This window comes from Tupaia chinensis, unplaced genomic scaffold, assembly GCF_000334495.1.
Source record: "Tupaia chinensis unplaced genomic scaffold, TupChi_1.0 Scaffold145367_1, whole genome shotgun sequence".
NCBI lineage: Eukaryota > Metazoa > Chordata > Mammalia > Scandentia > Tupaiidae > Tupaia > Tupaia belangeri.
The window spans coordinates 237174-257619 of NW_006205228.1; the positions used below are offsets into that span (position 1 = coordinate 237174).

A 20446-nucleotide genomic window follows, 5' to 3' on the forward strand; every position below is an offset into this window, starting at 1 on the left:
GGCTAAGACCTTTCCCTTTGTATCATATATTACCTCATTTCTTTTGTTGACTGTTGTCTGCTTGGTCTTTTTGGAAGGGTTGGCAAAAGCAGGTGTTTTCATTCTCAAGGAAGGGAATATGGAAGACATTCAGATACAAAGGCTAAGGTCTTAGCCCGAACGTGAAGGGAATCTCTTTGGCCTTAGGTGGTGGCAGTAACTGTGACCAGGAAAAAGATGGAGAGCCTCTCACTGTTGGGAGATGAGGGGTGGATGTGGGCAAGTATTCTATCTCCTCTTGCTCAGGAAATAGCAGGTGGGGTTTGGGAACAACAGAGTTCACACAGAGGCAAGCTGAAAACTCTGTTACCCTGCTGTCAGATGAACCATATAAATTTACCAATATGATTATATTTTTGATGTACAAATAGCAATTCCATGTGATTCAATCAATTGTGCAAGGACAAGGCTTAACCAGTGTTAGACCGTGCTCAGGACAGCGACCAGAGGCAGGGCGGGAGTCAAATGCTCTGCAGTAAAGAACTTCTGCGGATGAAACAGACATAAGTGCGGCCACTGTTAAGGCAGAAAACCAACTACTAGGTGCTCAGAGCCAGGAAGAACTACGCAGTGATCACATTCATGAGGAATTTTGGTTAAGAGCGCCGCGCAATGATGGAAAGTGTGAACACCCAGGAAACCCAAGTCCGAACTTCAAGTTTTTTACTTTGATTTAGTGACAAGCCATGAAAGAGGAAGCACAGGCATTTTGGTCAAGGCTGGGATGGGATTATACCATTGGAGGCTTACATAAGGCTCAGAAACATGTGACACACTTGCCAGAGTGCTGAGCACAGTGGCACATGGTAAGTACTAAGTGAACGGCAATACTATTATTTCGCACTTCATCAAATGACAGAAAACCATCGTGCTTAGGTAAGATGAAAACATGAGGGAGTCCTCTCCAAACACAAGGATAAAAAGGAAAGCTATGAGGCGCTTACTGGAAAAATCATAACAGGGCTGGAAAATGGTTAATGCTTTGGACATTGAACTTCCTCTTCTGGGGCGCATGGGGGAGGGCAGCACTTTGACAGCTCTATGGGAGAGTTGCGTGTCTATCTCCAAGTGGTCACTTGGTCATCAAGATCAGGACTCTCTCTCTGAGGGAGTCCAGGCCAACAGGCTTATGGTTTTCATCATACAAGCCTATAGACATGACCCCACTGTGAAGCTGTAAATGTTCTGTTTAAGCTTCTCTGCCAACAGACTTTGGGTTGGATATGGTGTACATATCATGGGCCTAGGTGGTGGGTGGCATGAGAGAGGCCTCAATACTGCCTATATCCTGCTCAGAAACATGCCCAAGAGCTCTCTGGAGCCTGTGCTGTAATTATTGTAGCTGCTCAGCCCCAGAGTCCCAGTGGCAAATGATTTCACATGTAATTATACTTGAGACAAGAAAGACTCTGTCTATCCTCGTACCAGCACTCATTCTCCTTCTCCTTTTATTCCCCCCTCTCTCTTTATTCCTTCTTTCTTTCCCTTCATCTCCCAAACAAGTCTGATAAAGTCCACATCAGGATGCAGAGGAGTCAACCTCAAGGTCACCTTCTGCCTGGGGCCTGGGGCTGCTCTCTCCTTGGGGAGCAGCCTGTCATGTTCCCTGACATCGTCAAAGAAAGCCCCAATAATGACATTTCCCTCTACCTTCCTCCAGACAATACTCTTTGACTTTCTATCTTTAGATCAACTGTCTCTTCCTGAAAGCTAACCTTGGGCTCAGGGAGGGAATACAATTACTGACAGAGGATCTGAGCAAAATGTTGGCCCAGATAGGTCAGAATGGCTGTGACATGGCCAAGATTCTACTAGTTACTTAACTAATAACTAGCACATAATACCCCAGTGAGTAATGTAGACTAGGCCCTGTGCTAAATGTTTTAAATTGCAGGAGTGTATTCAATCCTTGCAACGACCCTATGAGATGAGTACTATTATTATCCACATTATATAAACAAGGAAAGTGAAAGGTTAGGTAACTATCTCTCATACCATCACCAGTAAGCACAAGCTGGGACTCCAACTCTCTCTGACAACAGGTCCCTGCATGTCATCACACTGCTCTATTACCCCCCTCTGTGTTTATAGGCTTCGACTTAAGAGTTTCTTTTGCACTTCCGTTATTGCTGATTTTATTGTGGCTATGGAAAGGCAAAACTATGTCTTCCTGCTTCTTGACACTCCCTTGGTGCCTGCTACCCGCCTATCAGGACTGCCTCCTTTTGTCATAGACAGCCCTTAGGTTGCTTATGGCTATGCCCCAGCCAGGCCTGCTTCTCTTTGCAGAGAAAGCAGGTAACATATGTTCATTTCAGGCCAAGCAGTGACACACATGCAGCTCAGGACCAGCTTAGACACTAGGGAGGTCCCAAGGGAGAGAGGATTTGGAGAGTAGGCCTTTCTTTGCCTCCCAGTCACAAGATGACAGACTGGTAACCACATGGCGGGGCGCTGTTTCCAGTGGCCCAGATTTAGCTATTGGAAGGGTAGAAAAGCAGAAATGAGCACACAGCTCATGGAGCATGGACTGATGACTTCAGGCAGTTGTTTAAGAACTGCCAAAGGGACCAGGGCTACGAACAGTGGAAAACAGAAGAGGAGGTCATTATATCCCTAAATGGATTGGGTATGTGGCTTAGCAAAAGTAGTTTTCTTTTCTTTCTTTTTTAGATCCTTTTTGTTCCTGCAAATAGGAACTAAAGAGGTCTCTGATTAGAGCCCTTATATAACAAAGCAGTCAATGAGCTCAGGCTTCCTGCTGCCTTGGGAGCTAAGGGCCACTATCCTAGAGACAGGAAGTCCCACAGACTGACTCTTTTCTCCACCCCTCTTGGATTGTAGGATGACTCTAACTCCCACATTATGCAGGGCTTATCCATTAGTTTCCTATAGCTGCTATGGAGGTTTATAAACAACAGAAAGATAATTTTTCTCACAGGTCTGGAGCTGGAAGTCCAAACTCGAGGTGTCAGCAGAGTTGGTTCCTTCTAGAGGCTCTGAAGAGAAATCTGTCCAGTCTTCTCTCTTAGCTTCTCTTCCCTCTCCTTGTTTCCTGGCAATCCTCAGAGTCCCTTGGCTGCATCACTCTAGTCTTTGTCTCTGCCATGACTGGCTGTCTTATCTGCATGTCTTCAACTGATTTTCTTGTAAGGGTACCTGTCGTAGGATTTAGCCCACTCTAGTTCACATAACTTCATCATAACTAATTATATCTGCAAAGAAATTATTTCTAAATAAGGTCATCTTTTGAGGTTCTCAGTGGACATAAAATTTAGGGGGAGTCATTATTCAATAGTAGAACTTGCCAATGGCATTTTGGGCAGATCCCACATGACAGAAAGGAAAAAATTTGAATTCCTCAAGAGAAAGGCTCGAGTAAATCTGAGTGCTGGCTCCTAGCAGGGGGAGAGGTGGAGAGGCAGGGGACATGACCCTGAGCCGTGTCCACATTGGACTGAGGTACCACTGTGAATCTACAAACACTGTACAGAAATCAAAACTAAAGGAGCAGAGAACTAAGGTAACTTTCTCCACAGCTTAAGAAAGAGCAGGTACCCTTCCCCACAAAATCCAGCCTTTGAATTACCCATGTAAATTGCCAAAAACAACTCAATCATTATTACACCTTCTCCCCATTCCCTGGCAAGTCAACATAGAAAATAACCTCAGTCTTCTTTCCTCTTCCAACAGCAAGGAGGACTAGAGGAGACCCAGAAAATCTACCCATGAGAAAAGAATGGAGCCTCTCACACATCCAAGGACAATCCTGGGCAGGGGGGCTCATGACCGAGAGCAGAGCAAGACTAGGGGAACCCTAGATCCCCCAAAGACAGGCCCATTCTGCTAGTGAGCACTCATTCTGGAGGCGTTCAGGGAAGGGCTACACAGAACTGCATCCAATCTGGGCTAAGCAGATTAGTTCCCTCCCAGGGAAAGGTTCTGGGCAGCTGAGCAGGGCAGCTCCCTGTACAGTGGCAGGGGGCTGTCATTACAAGGCCCAGATAGGACATAATTACATGCTCCCTGGAGGGAACGCTTAATTGAATTACAGGGCGTCTCCTGAGCCTCAAAGGCAGCCCATGCTCAGAAGGAGCTGAGCAGTACAGGACAGACTCTCCGAAGAGCTAGTGCCTGGGCAGGGGTCAGGCTGTGGAGGGGCTCGGGGATGCCAGTACCCAGAGTGCTCTGTGGTTCTTGTTGCCATGAAGAGGGGAGAGAAAGGATGAGGAGATGGAGAGTGGGGAAGGGTTTTCATCATGCCTGCGAAGCACGTTGCCACCCCAGGTCCCCCGGGGGCTTGCTGCAACCTAGAGAAGGCACACAGGCAGAGGGTGTGATGGTAGTCATTCCTTCACTCACTCACTCATTCTGTAGAAATTAACTGTGTCTCAGTGGTGTGTGGGGTCCCACTAGACATGGGGGATGAAGCAGGTGCTGCTCTGCTCTGTGGCTATGGCCTATACAGTACCACTTACTCTTGAGGCCAACTTCTACTTAGGTCTGTATGTACTCCACAAGTCAAAGCCAATAGTCCCGCTTTTTAAAAAATATTTTTAAATTAAAAAATAAAAAATTTTAAAGAAAAATTTTTAATTAAAATTTTTCTTTTAAATTTTTGCCAAAGGCCACATGTGCTCACCAAAGAGAAACAGAGAGAGGGAAAGTAAGAAATCATCCCCCAGGGTGATAGCCATGCCACAACCCTTTATCCTCTATTCTTTTCTTGGAATTCTGGGCATGTATGCTCACATGCCAGTGTGATTTCAAACCCTTAGGTCCAGGACTTGAACCGTGGTCAGCAGTGTGGAAATCCAGCACCGTAACCACCACAATACCTGCTGGCACTAATCATTCCTTCTTAACAAGTACTTCTGAATCAGCTGGAGGAAGAGATATGCAAGTTACCTTTAATGACACCACACCGAATGCCCAGCAAAAAGCACGAGGGAAGGTTTACTTCTGTGTGGACATTATTCTCAGTGGTCCCCTCTTCTATAGCAACCATCATCCCCACCAGACTGTGACCACTGTGAGGACAGAAGCTATGCCTTTCCTCATTGTGCTCAGCCCACAGTACAAGTCCCTCATAGGTCTGCTGACTGAACACTGATCAATTGACACCCACCTCCCTGCCTCTGCTCCATACTGATTTGAAGGACTGTCAAAGGCCACCTGCTCTCTCTCATCATTTCTCCTCCTCTAATCCACGGTCCTGGCTGCCTTAGACACCATAGACACAGCATCAAAGGAGGCCCCCTGGACCTGAGTACATGAGCCTAAGCCAGCCTCGCCCTTTTCCTCAGGCAGCAGGCCAAAGCATCATCTGTTGGTAGTTCTTGGTGATGAAATGGCACAGACAAGAATTCTCTATGGACCAGTTCAGGCAAATATGGGTCTAGGCCAGCAGTCAAAAGGATGATGAATCCAGATTTCAGAGCTGGGCATTAAGAAGTTTATTTGGCCCTTGCCAAATTCCCTGGGCTCAGTTGCCCCTGAATTAAAGAAAAGCAGCTGATGGGAACCAGCAGTTAGCGTAATGGCTATGTGGCTGGACTCCCACGTAGTCAACCACGATTTGTGTCCTGGACCTGGTGGCTTAAAACTCATGCCGGGTGCATGTGCGTGCGTGCCCAAGATCCCGAGAGGAGAATGGAGGAGAAGGGACTGTGGCATGGCCATCCCCCCTAAGGGGTGATTTCTCACTTTCTATCTCTCTGTCTCTCTCTGTCTGTCTGGCAAGCGCACATGCCCTATAGCGAAAACCTCTCCAAAAAGAAAAGAAAAGAAGCCAACTCTTAGCGTTAAGGTAGAAATGTGGGATGCACCCTTAGCTTCCTCCATATAAGGAAAAAGAACCCTGGTGCTTGCAGCTCTAGAACCGTATTCTTTTTTAAAAATTGTTTATTAATTGTATATTTAATTTCATTACTTATGTATTTTAATTTGACCAGAGAGAGAGCACTCAAGAGAGAGGGAAAGTGAGAAAGCAAACTAAACTGCCAGGTCTGAGACTTGAACTGTGGTTAGCTATGTGGGAGTCCAACACCTTAACCATCACACCACCTGCCAGTCCCATTCTAGAACTGTATTCTAATGCTAATATATGTAACACAGTAGAAAGAAAATGTGATCCAGACTCAGAAGAGCCAAGATTTGACACTTACCCTTAAATCTCTGTGTTCTAAGCTGAATTATTTAATATCTACTATGGGGTAAATTAGAAGTTTTATTATATTAAAAAAAAAAAAAACAGGATCAGTAGGTGGTATAGAGATTAAGGCACTGGATCCCACATGGCTGACAACGCAGTTTAAATCCCAGACCCAGCTGCTTGAAAATCACACCTGGCACATGTGCATGTGTGCCCAAAATCCCAAAAGGAGACCGGAGAAGGCAATGTGGTATGGTTATCCCCTCTGAGGGAGATTTCTCACTTTCCCTCTCTCTGTCTGTCTCTTTATATGGCAAACCCATGTGCCCTATAGGAAAAACTTAAAAAGAAAGAAAAATAATAACAGAAAGCTTTCCCAGAAGCCTGAACAACAATGGAAAAAACAAACCTCAGGGAGCCAATTCTACGCCCATTCTCTCTAGAAGATTCTGATCTCCCGACAGAGTTAGCCTCATCAAAACAACTTTAAACAATTAGTGCCTAACTTTTCAAATCACTTTACATCAGTTAGTTCCTTTGACAGTAGGCCCTTGGCTATGTTCATTCTACTCTCTCTTGAATCCCCAAAATAGAAAGTACATATTGTTCTAACAGTCCACACAGGTTAATTAAAATGTCATTTCTCTCTGCTTTGGCCAGAATTATATTAACTGTTTGTAGTAACACTAGTTATCACTATATTTCATAAGAAAAAAATGAAATCTAATTAATTATCTAATCTCCCAAAACATGAGTTCCCTGGAAATAATAAAAACGGCCTATGGGAGAGATCTGGTTTAGCAACTATGGATCTGGTTTTAAAAACTCACTAAGTTAGCAGGGGTTCTGGAAGATTCTAGTCTGATAAGGAAATGATCTGCTTTATGTGTCTAATGGGAATTTATGTTCCTGTGGATTCACCCAAGAGAAAAGAAGGTTCTGTGCTATGTAGGAAAAGGAAGGGGATGAATTAGGAGGTTTCTCTCATCAGGACAGTACCAGTATTGGAGAGATAGTGGAAACTTTAAATAAGGCATCTCAGTGAAATGGCGACTCCTAGTTTCTTTATTTGAAGGCATTCTTTTTCTCTCTAGTCCTAAGACTAGGGGCAGTAGGTATTTGGCTTTTTATTCTCACATCGACAGCTGAGCCCAGATACAGTCTCCTAAAGCCTTTCCAAGAGGGTGCCCTGAATAGTTATTACTAATTGAATGGAGCTGACACAAAAGGAGAGTTCTATTTTCCACCCCTGCCCTGTGCCCTGGGACATGGGCACCTGACAGACCCACACACTGTCACTGTAGATGAGGATACCCTGGCTTCCAGGGAGTTCCTGGGAAGGCATCAAGTTACTGCTCCTAGTATAAATAGGGAGTACCTGCTGGATTAAATCCAGCTGACCAGCTGTCCAGCAGAGGAAGTGGGGAGGGAGAGGCTGAAGGGGAGCTGTCATTCTATTCTGGTGGGGCATGAGTGGCAGCAAAGCTTTCTGTCTTGGTCTGGAACACTAGCTGCTCTGGAAATCCAAACCCAGGGAGAGACTTGGAAAGTGACTCAGTACCCAAATAGTGCACCTGAAAGTGACAGCACATTATCTTCTGACGCTAGTCTTCAGGAGAGGACAGCCCAGAAAAGGGGAAAGGGCAGGAGATGACCCTAGTAGCCTTGAGATGTGTGCTGCTGAGCGTTACCTAATAGGAATGTTTTCTGTTCATCAAGGCAGAGGACAGTGTAATCTTGGCTGTGGAGTCGGGGTGGTGGTGGTCAGCTCAATGCATCTGATAGGGCTGGGGCATCCAGAGGTGGCAATTTCTCCAGTTCTCCACCCTTCGACCCCAGCACCAACCACTATAAAATCACTCTAAAACCTTACATATTGTGTCAGTTTGGAGTAGGCAGATTCTTCTCTCATCAGTGAGTCCTCCTTGCCCACCACCTATAGATAAAACTGCTTATGGAGCTTCTCATGGAACTCCCATGGCAACTTCATTGTTTCACTCCACAATCAAGTTATTTATGGCAGATTACCTGGTGGGGAGTAGAGTACAAAAAGAAGTGCTTAACAGGGCCAACACATATCTGGCCAATGTCTCTGACATAGCCAAGGACCGACAAGGTTCATTCTTTGGAAAAGTTAAACTAGAAGAAAGAAAGAACTCTCCAGGTAGGAACTGAAAGAGTATATGTAAAAAGGAGTTGTGAGATAGGACGGCTGGTCTGTGAGGTATCATTGTAAACTTGAGGCAACAAAGAAGAAAGCCATGGAGGAAACAGAGATGCTGAGAGAGAGACCATGTGGCCCAGGAGGAAGCAAGTCAGAGAGAGAACGTGATTCCTAAAGTCACTTCAGTCCCTGAAGGTATTCTTTTCTTTTCTTTTTAATTTTTGCCATAGGACATGTGCATTTACCGGAAAGAGAAACAGAGAGAAAAGTGAAAAATCACTTCCCAGGGGTGTGGCCATGCTGCAATCTCTTCTTCCCCACTCTTCTCTCAGGATTTTGTGCACACACACACACATTGACCCATCATGTTTTTCAAGTCACCGGGATTTGATACTTAAACCACGCAGTGGGCCATGTGGGATCCAGCCATCTGAACCTCCATGCCATCTGCTGGCTCACTGATAGTTTTCTAGTTCCTGTCTAGGCTGGATCCTTACAATCAAGTCTCCTGTGTTCACATACAACCAGGCAAACACCTTAAAGTGAAGGGAAAAAAGGGCCCGAGTGAGTGATTGTGTGGTTTATTTCCTGGGAGCTATTAGTCTTCTGGGTGTGACTGTAAAGCTAGTTCTCTATCCAAGTGATAGATACTGTTGTATGGAATACTTTCACAGTTCTTCCCGATAGCTCGAAGAAATCATAGACCAGGCGGTAGACAGATGGCACCTCAAGTATAGACATGAAGGATAGGCATGTCAGAAATGGAATAAGATTAAAGAAAACATGGCTAAGGGAACTGAGGAAGGCAATGAGTTCAAGGAGGACTACAAATTGCAGCACTAACCTCCACCAAACCTGCAGCCTATACAATGGAGAAATAAGGATGCAGCAGAGAATGTTCAGAAGCGAGGCCAGGTATAAGAAACCAGTATATAAACAGAAAGGTATAAACAGGGAAATAAAGTGGACGTAAATGAAGATTTGCACCCAGGGCACGAGTAGCCCTCAGGTGGTGGCAGACTATAACTGCACTGCTAAAACTCAGACACATGTGACTGGAGACGGTAGTGAGGTCAGTGAAGGTCATGTGGGATACACGAAAGAAATCCAAAAGGTTGACAAATCAAGACCAAAGGGTCTAGGAAAAGATACAGTACCAGGTAAGGATGGAGGTAACATGCATCTATGGTCCCTAAGTTGTTTTGCAGCCTTATTCTGAATATTAAGTTACTAGCACGATGTCGCTTGCTTTGAAAGGACCAACTCAAGAACCTACTAGTGTTTGTCTAGATCATAAATGACTGGTTCCTAATGAGCCCTGCCCACTAAATGGTACCTGAACAAGGCTCAGGCAGGGACCAGTGAGACACATTGTGTCTATGCATGCTGACTCTTAGCTAGGGAGGGGAAGGAGGATAGTGCCAAATTGATTACTGAGCTAAATACATAAAGGTATCTGGCAATTAAATGCATAAACGTATCTGGCAATCACTAAGTTTTTAGGAAAGCACATCTTTCAGTAATAAATTTCGCTTTCGAGTTTCAATTCTTCTCTATTTACCCAGATAATTTCTTACTTGGGTACTCAGTAGGTGGTAGATGTGAAAACATAATTCTTATGAATGGTAACTATCATGACACCGGAGAATGTTTACCTTAGTGCTTACCTTTACGATGACTGAGCAAAATCCTTAAAGCATCTGATTCTTGCAAAATGCTTCTAGATGATATGGAATTTACATATAGGGACTTTATTTCCAGATCAAGGAGTTTCTCTTTGGCTCTCAATTATACACTACTGGCTCTATGCCAGAACTTCAGATTGGGTTCTGAAAGCATAGCCTCATTTCTTATTTACTAAATAACGCTAAGCAACACCTTGAATAAACCAAGGCCATGAATCTGACCTCCTCTCCTTTCTTCATGGAGAAGGATGAGTGCTCATGCCTTGTCCAGATATATCTAGGAGGTTGATGAAATGGACAACCAGGAAAGCCCCTCCCCACTCACCCGCCTGCCTTTTTGCTCAAGTATCTCTTGCCTTCATTCTTGTGAGTGAATGAGGAGAATTTGGCCTTACAAGCCTGAAGAGTCAAGAGAAAATAAGCATGGCCCATGGCAGGATCTCCATATGGGTGCTTTTAAACAGTAGCCTGAAGCCCCCTTGCACCTCTCCAAGCAGTGCTCCCGACAGCCTGCCCTGTCAATCACTGTGTGTCTTTCTCCTCAAAACCACACTGACTTTCTCCATGGAGGGATCTCCAACTTTGCACACCGAGTGTGTCACACTCGGGAGCAGACCAGCAGGGGTTCTGCTGTACACAGCCCCAGACTAAGTCAGACAGGTGGAGGGTTGCCTGATCCTCCTCTGTTCCCAGAGGATAGTGCATCTCTAAACTGTAAGCAGATTAACTAGGAGGACTCTGGACTTTCTGAAGATTTTTTGCAGCCATGTAAGATTCCAGATGACTGGATTCTGGCACTGGAATATGTCATTCTTTGATATTTTCTTTGACCATCTTAGTAATTAAGAAGAAAAGAGAAAAAAAAAGAAGAAGAAGAAAAGAGAAAGAAAAATATAAGAAAATTTTTATCAGGACTCAGGGGCCCTCTGGACATAACACCAAAGCTTCTGCTAAAAAATCCACACAGCTTTTAATCACTCTTTTGGGCACAGAAGCAGGTGACTGTGGTTGAACAATACTATTCAAAATGCTCCCCTGTGACGCTAAGGACCCCTACTCAAAAATAGGCTCAGAAATAGATTCTTTTCTTCCAGACACATCTGGGCCAAGTATGACTCCACAAGGGCTTCATTGAAACCCCAAGTTCAGTTCCTGTGATGAACTGACTGTCAACTAAAGATGGGGGGGCGGGTGATTGTTATTGGCGCTGAATGTAGAAGGAAAGTGAAAGGGAGAGAAGCAGCTAAGGAAGAACAATCACTCCCTCCACCTCTCTCACTCCCACAAGCTTGCAGCTTAGGACTTGTCTCAAGCACAAAAAGGGCTTTTACAGGCAAATGAGCTCCCTGTATGACCAGAAAGAGACTATCCTAACACCTTGCTGAGACAAAGACAAAGAAAAAGAAAAAAAAGTCTACTGTGTTTTAGTCAAATTGGAGAATGTGCAAATTATATCCCAGACCATTTCAGATTTTTCTTTGTTTGTTTAGGTTTTAGTCATAAGGCATATGCATTCTCCAGAGAGAGCAAAAGAGAGAGAATGAAAAATCACTCCCTCTGGGGGATGGCCATGCCACAATCCCTTTTCTTCCATTCTCTTAGGATTTTGGGCATGCATACACACGTGTCTGGTGTGATTTTCAAGACACCGGGTCCAGGACTCGAACTGCAGTTGACTAAGTGGGAATACAGTACCTTAACCACCATGCAACCAACTAGCCCCCATTCCATATTATAGATTTTGTTTAAAAAGATTTCTTGGAGTTGAAATGTTATAGATAAAATATTCCTAGAAGAAAATGGCCTGTATTATTTTGAAAAAAAAATTTTTTTTTGAAAAAAAAAAATTCAGCATTTCTGGAAGAAGGTCTAATCTGCCATTTACCAGCACTACCTAAAAGATGTCTAAGCTATGTGTGTCACCTTTTCTCAGTAAGAGAACAATTAAGGTAGGAAAAAAAATTACTTCTTTGGACTCAGTATTTTTCTTCCTAAATAGTCTCAAGGTGACACAAGATATTAAAAATAGTTCATTATATATTATTATTCTTAGGACATTAGTCACATTTTATCTCTGTATTTACACTTCCAGAGCATCTTTCACCCAAGAAAAGCCATATTTTTTCCACAAAGATAATTTTTTCTGATGGATAAAAATAAAATGGAGAAGTCCAAACTGGGAGGGTGGGATTAAATCAGTATCTTCTAAGTCTTTTCTAACTAACTTTCTAAAGTCCTTTGTAACTCTATGTTTCTATCATATCTAGCTGTGTAATCTTAGACAAGTCAGTTTTTCTCCCTGAATCTCAGCTTCATAATTTGTAAAATGAGGTCAGATACCATCCATTTTTTTAAGAATTATTTAATTTTATTATTATTATGATTTTAGTTTTCTGTAGGCCATGTGCACTCATCAGAGAGAGAGAGAGTGAGAAAGCTAGCCTCCAGGTTCGGGATTTGAGCCACAGTCAGCCACGTGGGAGACCAGTGCCTTAACCATCACGCCAATACCATCGAATGTTAACATTCTGATTTGGTTGAAAAATGTGCAGCACAGCAATATTCTGTTCTTTGGAGGAACCTGTACTATTTAATTATAGTAGAACTTGGCATTTGCATATTTGACATCTGTGGCTTTCACTATTCCCAGAGACCCCGAAGGTCCGTGAGTTGCAATAATCTGTTATTTTGCAGAGGCGTGCTGTGAGCCTGGGATATAGGCAGCTACTTGTTTAATGACTGAAATTAGTGTGTGGGCAGAACCTATATCTCCATGAAATTTTGTTATTGTATGCTGTTCTTAAAGGCCATAATTCTCATCAAGTACTGTAGTGATTGTTACAAAGGTGAGGATTCTTCTAGAGCATGAAGACATCAATAGTATCCCTCCCAAATGTCAAGGGTTTATCATAAAGTAGGTGTAAATTAATCATGTAACTATCCCACTTCACCCCCATCATTAGTACATCCTTAATAAGGTTAACTTAGAGATTTCAGTAGTCACACACATAGCAAGAAGCTCTCATTCCTCTTTTATTGAATTTATCAACCATACCACTTCTTGTATGTTTGTATGTGTATGTTTTAGTTTATTTATGCTTCTACAAGTGAGAGAGGCACAAAAAGAGAGAGAGAGACCACTCCCAATGGGGTCTTTTATTTTTGGAGAGGTTTTTGCTATAGAGTGTGTGCGCTCGCCAGACAAGAGAGACAGAAAGCGAGAAATCACCCCCCGGGGGAATGGCCACGCCGCAATCCCTTCTCCTCCGTTCTCCTCCTGGATCTTGGGCATGCATGCACACGCGCCTGGCGTGAGTTTTAAGTCAACAGGTCCGGGACGCAAACTACGGTCGACTACATGGGAGCCCAGCGACATAGCCATTACGCTAACTGCTGGTCCGAATGGGGTCTTGATGCCATGATACACCCAGCTCCAACCTGCCCCAGATCATGGGCATGCACATGTCCAGAATACCCAGGGACATCTCTGGATACAAACCCAGAACCCTTCCATATGGGACAGCCTTGTGGAGCATCATATTTTACTACTGCACCACCAACCAACCCCTCCCATGTGTTTTGATTTGTCTATATACCTTGATTCTTTCCACCTGAGAGCAAGATCCTTGGCAGCTAAATACCAGCTTGTCATATTCATATATGTATTACCAGCACTTAGCAATGTACCTGGTACATAGCAAATATTTAATGTTTGTTGAATGACTGAGCACTTTCTACAAGCAGGTACTGTGCTAAAGGTGCATTTTTTTTTCATGTTCATATTTAGTACTTATTACTCCCTTGCAGGATGGATGTCATTATTTCTTTCATTACAGCAAGAAAATCGGGGATTCAGAAAAGTGAAGTCACATATTCAGTTACACAGCTGATGAGCAATGGATTGACATCTATCTGTGAGATTCCAAAGTTCATGATTTTCCATCTCACCATGCTGCTAAGGACATCTTTACAAAGTAAACCATATAACCAAACACATGAATTCATGAACCAATATTATTGCTACAACACAGGGCTGGCTTCAACCTGATTAGATTTAGAGGAGTATGGTGCAGACAAAATTCACAATACTACCAGGCTTGGTGGGCAATAGTATAGCTACAAAAGAGGAAGGGATTCAAAAGTGGGATTATTCAAAGCACCACACAGCTTCGGTCCAAGTATTCTGAAAGTTTCATTTTCAGTTTCCAGATCAGTATTGCAATTATTAGTAGGGTCTCAGGATAAGAACAAGGTTCTTGCTAAGTTGGAGTACAAAGCTGTAACTGGAAAACAAGCATTCATGATTCAATTAAGCAAGTCATTTGAAAAGATATTTTCTTTGCTAGATCTTATCATTTGGTCAAGGGTTTCAGAGTCTTTCAGCTCTAAACTGAGACCAGCAACATCAGGAGCTTGTTAGAAATGCAGAATCTAAAGTTCTACCCCAGATCTTCGAAATCATAATCTGCATTAGAGCAAGATCCCTGAGTGATCTTGATAAGCACATTAAAAATTAAGAAGCAATGCTCTAAGGATATTCTAAGATTCATTCTGGCTCTATTGTTTTTTGAGTTTAGGTTAGGACTCTTCATGGTAACCGAAAACCTGGCATGTTTTCAGAGATAGCCAAGTAATCTGATCATCTCATTGGTATCTTCTGGAGAATATCATTGGTCCCTAAATATTACTATTAAGGGCCTTGTTAATAAAGCACTTACCAGGTACCACATAGTTTGCACATAGTTAAATCATCGTAATAACCCTGTGAGGAAGATAGTATCCCCATTTTACCAATGAGGAAAAAATCTCAAAGGTTAGTAAAACTGCCCTAACCCACGTGGATTAATCAGTAGCAGAGAAAGAAATCTAGCCTAGAATACTTTGAGCCCATGGTTTCCAGCTACACAATACTGCTTCTGTCATAAAATTGCAATTTAAAGTATGAAGGGTAGGGCTGCAATGTGAGGATAAATTAGCAGATTTTAGTCTCATTATTCTTTGATGAAGACCAAAAGGACAGACTATGCTGAATTTCTAAAAAATAATGCAATGGAAAAGAGGGGAACATAGATTTGTTCACCAAATCCTAGAATATCTGAACCAGAATCTCAAACTTCTGGAGGTTGTATCACCCAGAAGTCCTCATCCACAAGACTCATTTACATCAAGATACACAAACTGAAAACACAACTGAGAAATGTTCAGCCATATTCACAGACTGTAGGTATAAAACAGATTATTAAGAGAATGACAAAACTGAAGGCCAAGGCTCTAACCTCTCAAAAACTACCTTCTGTGTCTTTGGTAGACAGGGTACTGAATTGGCAGACCCGTGGTCTTGGTGTCATTGAATGCTTGACAATAAATAACCTCTTACATACTGACATTGCCATTACTGTGTAAAATTTCACAGAGTTTGTCTTTCCTGTTTGACTGCCCTTCATTTGTATGTATAAACGTTCTCCCCAGAGCACATATAAATGGATAGTATTCTCTGGAAGGCACCGTTTTTTCCTTACGCTAACAAATGATTATCCTTCCCAGCAAAATGACTAAACAGAGTGCTAATAAATCAATTTGTCAATGGCTATTTCCCTTCAGCAGAATATATACCCTGTTCCATTTTTTGGTGAGTGCAGATATGACCTACACAGACTGCCTGTGTCTATGGTTCAGAAAATCTTAGAATGGAAGGAACTGGAAAAAGATCTGACCCTACCTCCAGGCAAGGAAACTATATCTTTATCCCCACTTTGCATATGAGAGAGTTCAGTTCCAAGCCACTAAGTGACTTGCCCAAAGTCACATTATTAGGAAAGGACTGAATAAGAAATGAGGCAGAGTTTCTTGAGTCATTTCATTCTCGGCAGAACCCAATCCTTATTGAGCTCTGTCCCCTGGCTGAATCTGTGAAGAAGCACATCTATGACACCTCTCCCTAGGTTCTATGGAGCCCCTCTATTCCATAAGTTCCTCCTCTCCCTCTTCTAGAAGTTAGATGGTTTCCTTTCTCACTGAAGTATAGCTGGCAAGTTCCTGAGGACTCTCACATCATCCCTCTTCTATACACCCCTTCCATTCTCCACATTATCTCCTGCTACTGCTTATTGTTTGTGGACATTTCAGAGTCAGGACCCCCTTTCTCATTCCCATCCTCTTAGGGCATTCTGGGAAGTCTACCCTCTCATAAGCTACCGGTCCTGGGGAAAGCCATTCTGCGTTCTTGCTTAAAGCTATTCATCTGGGAGAAAAAAAGATAATACTCAATCTGCAAGAGACTTAGGGTTATCAAGGCAATAGAAGTGCAATGTCCAGTTTATTAAGGACTCAGTGGAGCAATAACACAAGAATTATTTCAGGAGAGTTCTGGACTATGAATAGAGATGATCACACAGAAGATATAGTTTTTCCCACAGAATTTTTAAGAGGCTTCTCCTTCACTGCCTAGCCAGATTTTAGCATATAGACCTGTGACTAAAGACAGGCGACTGCTGCTCTCAGAGCTCTGCTTCTTCAAGATATCTCCAGCACCGGGAACCAGCAGTTAGCGTAATGGGTATGTCACTGGACTCCCATGTAGTCGACCGCGGTTCGCGTCCCAGACCTGGTAGCTTAAAATTCATGCCGGGCGCATGTGCATGCCTTCCCGAGAGGAGAATGGAGGAGAAGGGATTGCGGTGTGACCATCTCCCCTGGGGGGTGATTTCTCGCTTTCTGTCTCTATGTCTCTCTCTGTCTGGCTGGCGAGCGCACGCACCCTATAGCGAAAACCTCTCCAAAAAAAAAAGATATCTCCAGCACCCAAACTGTACTGATTCAGCTCAACTAAGCTGAGCAAGCCTCACACCATTAAATAGCCAGTGGGTATTTAAAGGGATTGCCAAATTTCAATCAATTTTGCAATCTCTAAACTGAAGAAGTGGTGCCTTCAATCTGGCTACGCAATATAATTACAATGTGGTTCTTGGAGGGGAAAGCCAAAGCCATTTGTGTTCCAGAGAGTATTCTGACTGGGTTATTGCTGTCCCAGAATGATAAGGATGAGGACAGCTTCAAAGATTGGTTGAGAAGGGGAGGAAGGAAAAAACGAAGCAGTTTCCCAGCTCCTCCTTAGACACAAGAATTCTCCAAAATCTGATATCACAAAAACTCTGTCATTCTACACCTCAGCCAGCCATCATTTTGAGTCTCAGTGGACAAAATGTTCTGTGTTCTTAGATCCTGCTACAGGATTCCTTGCCCAGAAACAGTTTAAAATAAGAAAACTGGGAGTTTGAAAGCAGAACCTGTCCAGTAGCATCTGAAGATCCAACATACCTGTTTTGAGACCAAAGTTTGACATTAATACAAAAACTGGAAGAGTTTTCAAGAGTGGTACAGAAGGATAGAAAGAAACGGCAAAGAACAGGGTGCAGGAGGGGTAGAATACAGAAAGGTTACTTACACAGTTTCATCATTCTTGAACTCCAGCTCCCCGTATGTATCTTCAAAGTCCTCACCACCACCCTTGGCTGTCCCTTCTACTGTCCTAAAGGGAACGATGACTGTGCCCCGAGCACCTGATGTCCGTAGGACCTTGACCTCCATAACACCAATACTCTCACTGACGTGAATAGTATCACATTCAAAAGTGAAGATGCCTGCATGATCATCATCCAAGATAGTAACTGTGGCCACACAAGGGGATGCTAGGACAGCTCGAGGCAAGGGAAGATTGTTGAGTATTATTGGAGGCATCCCCTCCTCTGGCTGCTCTTCTTCTATACGGACATTACTCAACCTCACAAAGAAGTGTTCATCCTCCTCAAAAATGTCATCATCAATGATGCCCACGGAGAACTCCTTCTGGGTCTCTCCTGGCTTCAGTACCACAGTGCCCTCTGTGAACTCATAGTCAGCCCCTGCATTGGCAGAACCATCCTCTGTTTTGTAGTCCACATACATGGTCTTGGACATATCTCCCCCTTTCCTCACCACTGTCAGGAGTACAGCTCCACAGTTCTCCAGGCACTGGTAAGAACAAGGGTCAAAGAAGACCTTGGAGATGAAGTCCTCAGGCTCATCAGTGTGCACCTCGCTCATGCTAGAGGACTTCTTGGCTTGTTCTGCTGCATGCTTCTTCAGTATGTTGCCTGCACCAGTCATCATACGGGTGGCTTGGATCCGGTAGAAGGCGCGGCTCTTCTGTTGGTGGGAAAGAGCATAGTAATTGGCCATCTCTACCAGCTGATCTAAGTCCTTCTCTGGGTGTTTCTGCTTCAGATCCTTGAGAATTCGGATCATCTCCCTGCGAGACTCATCCACTTCTTTCCCTTCCAGGGGTACCAAGTTCCCATCTAGAAAATGGGAATTCATCATTTTCCCATCCATCTCAATGCCCTTAGGATGGTCACCCTCTGTCTCTATGATAATTCCACGGTGTTTATCTGTACGGTACTTTTTGTGCATGTATTTGTAGAAGAGCAGTCGTTTATCTGCCACCCAGGCCAGAAGGACACACACTGGAAAGAAGAAGAGAGTGAGGAGGCCTTCCCAAACCTGGACCACACCAGGAGAGAAGACTGCCAGGATCATATAGAGCCAGATGTAGGCAAAGATACTCCAAGCAGCAGTGACGAAGAAGACTCGTAGGTGCTTGATCTTGCGAGTCTCTCCATCAGGAATCACGTAGACACAGATGCCAATGATGATGAACATATTGAAGGCTGCACTGCCTACTATGGTAGAAGGTCCCAGATCACCAGCAATGAACCCATGACCACACACCTCAATTAAAGAGAGGAGGATCTCAGGAGCAGAGGAACCCAGGGCCATAAGGGTCAGGTTGGAGACAGTCTCATTCCAGACCCGAATCGTGGTTGTGCTGGTTTCTCCATTGGGCTTTTTGATAGTAACCTCCCTCTCTTGAGAGGTGATGACTTCAATAGATGCCATGAAGCGGTCAGCAATGATAGAAACCCCAAGGAACATGTATATTAGGGCCACAAAATAGACAATGACCCTGGCAATCTTGTCCCCAAGGGAAGGGTTCTCTGGGTACCAGATTGGTAGGATGACACCCTCCTTGCAATCCGATGACCCTGAACAGGATTCATTGTTCTGCCCTGTGCTGGGCACATCTCCTGAGCCACCAGCCTCTGCCCGAAGACCATTCAGGAAGAGCACAAAAGTAACCAGCCCAAAATGGAGGAAGGCAGAGGTAAGAGGCTGCAACCGTAACCACGCCATACACAAGACTTAGCCGCTGGCTTCTACTGCAGCACCAATGGTCCTCCTGACAGGCCAGAGACCTAGAAAAGATCAGAGAGGCAAGAAAAGGCATGAGGAAAAGGAGGACATCAAATAGCAGTTCCCCCCAATACAAACTGATGCTTCATGTCAAGTGGCATATTGCACTAACATATGGGGCAGTCTCTCACTTGGAAAAATAGATGTCAATGGGACGCACAAATCGCTGCTCTGTCCTCAAAACCATCTGGTAGGGACTCAGTTGAAGAATAGCTTGAAATAGATGGGAATATTGGTCATAAAAAAAGTAAGTGATACCTGCAAATGTTCCTAAGAACTAACTTAAAATATGAGGCCACATATGACCTGAATCTTTATTCCCACTTAAACAGTTTCTAAGTTTTTCAGCCTTCCTTACCCCACTGTCACCATACCTCAAGTATCAGACATAATACAGGATTGCAAGAGAGTCCACTGAATTGAATTTTCATAGGCTCGTCCCCCTAGAATAGAATACCTTGCTCGGTGTGTAATTGAGCCTGCTTGGGAAACACATGCTTCCCCAAAGTTGCAAAACTTCTGGAGGCAAGTAAAAATAAATAAATAAATAAATAAATAAATAAATAATCTTGAGACTGTAGAAAGGGGAATGCTTTTACACTGTTGGTGGGAATGTGAATTAGTGCAGATATTAAGGGAACAGTATGGAGGAGCCTCAAAAAACTAAAAACAGAACTGTATGATCCGTCAATCCCACTACTAGGCATTTATCTGAAGGAAAGGAACTCAGCATGTCATAAAGATATATGCTTCCCATTGTTTACTGCAACACTGTTCACAAGAGCAGAGATACAGAATCAACCTAAGAGTTCATCAACAGATGAATAAAAAAATTGTGGGATATATGGAATACTATTCAGTCTTTAAAATGAAGAAATCCTGTTATTTGAGGCAACTCGAAAGTCTGGAGGACATTAAGTGAAATAAGCAAGGCACAGAATGAGAAATAAATACTGCATGTTCTCACTCATACGTGGAAACCAAAAAAGATGACCTTTTTAAGGCCAGTCAGTGGTGTGGAGGTTAAGGCACTGACACCACATGGCCAGCTTCGCAGAATCACACTGGGAGAGTATGCATGCCCCAAATCCCAAGAGGAGAATAAAAAAGAGATTA

General features: G+C 43.5%; 1 protein-coding gene across 2 annotated transcripts in view; it reads right to left on the bottom strand.

Annotated features, from left to right (window-relative positions):
- Positions 1-19285, bottom strand: part of SLC8A3 (solute carrier family 8 member A3) — a 161968-nt gene extending 142683 nt beyond the window's left edge. For both annotated transcript variants that reach the window (XM_006167951.2, XM_006167950.2), the window contains exon 1: positions 17487-19285. In XM_006167951.2, the coding sequence (XP_006168013.1) occupies positions 17487-19270 (1784 nt within the window). In that variant the 5' untranslated portion in view covers positions 19271-19285. The remainder of the gene's footprint in view (positions 1-17486) is intronic.
- Between the last annotated feature and the right edge of the window lie 1161 nt (positions 19286-20446).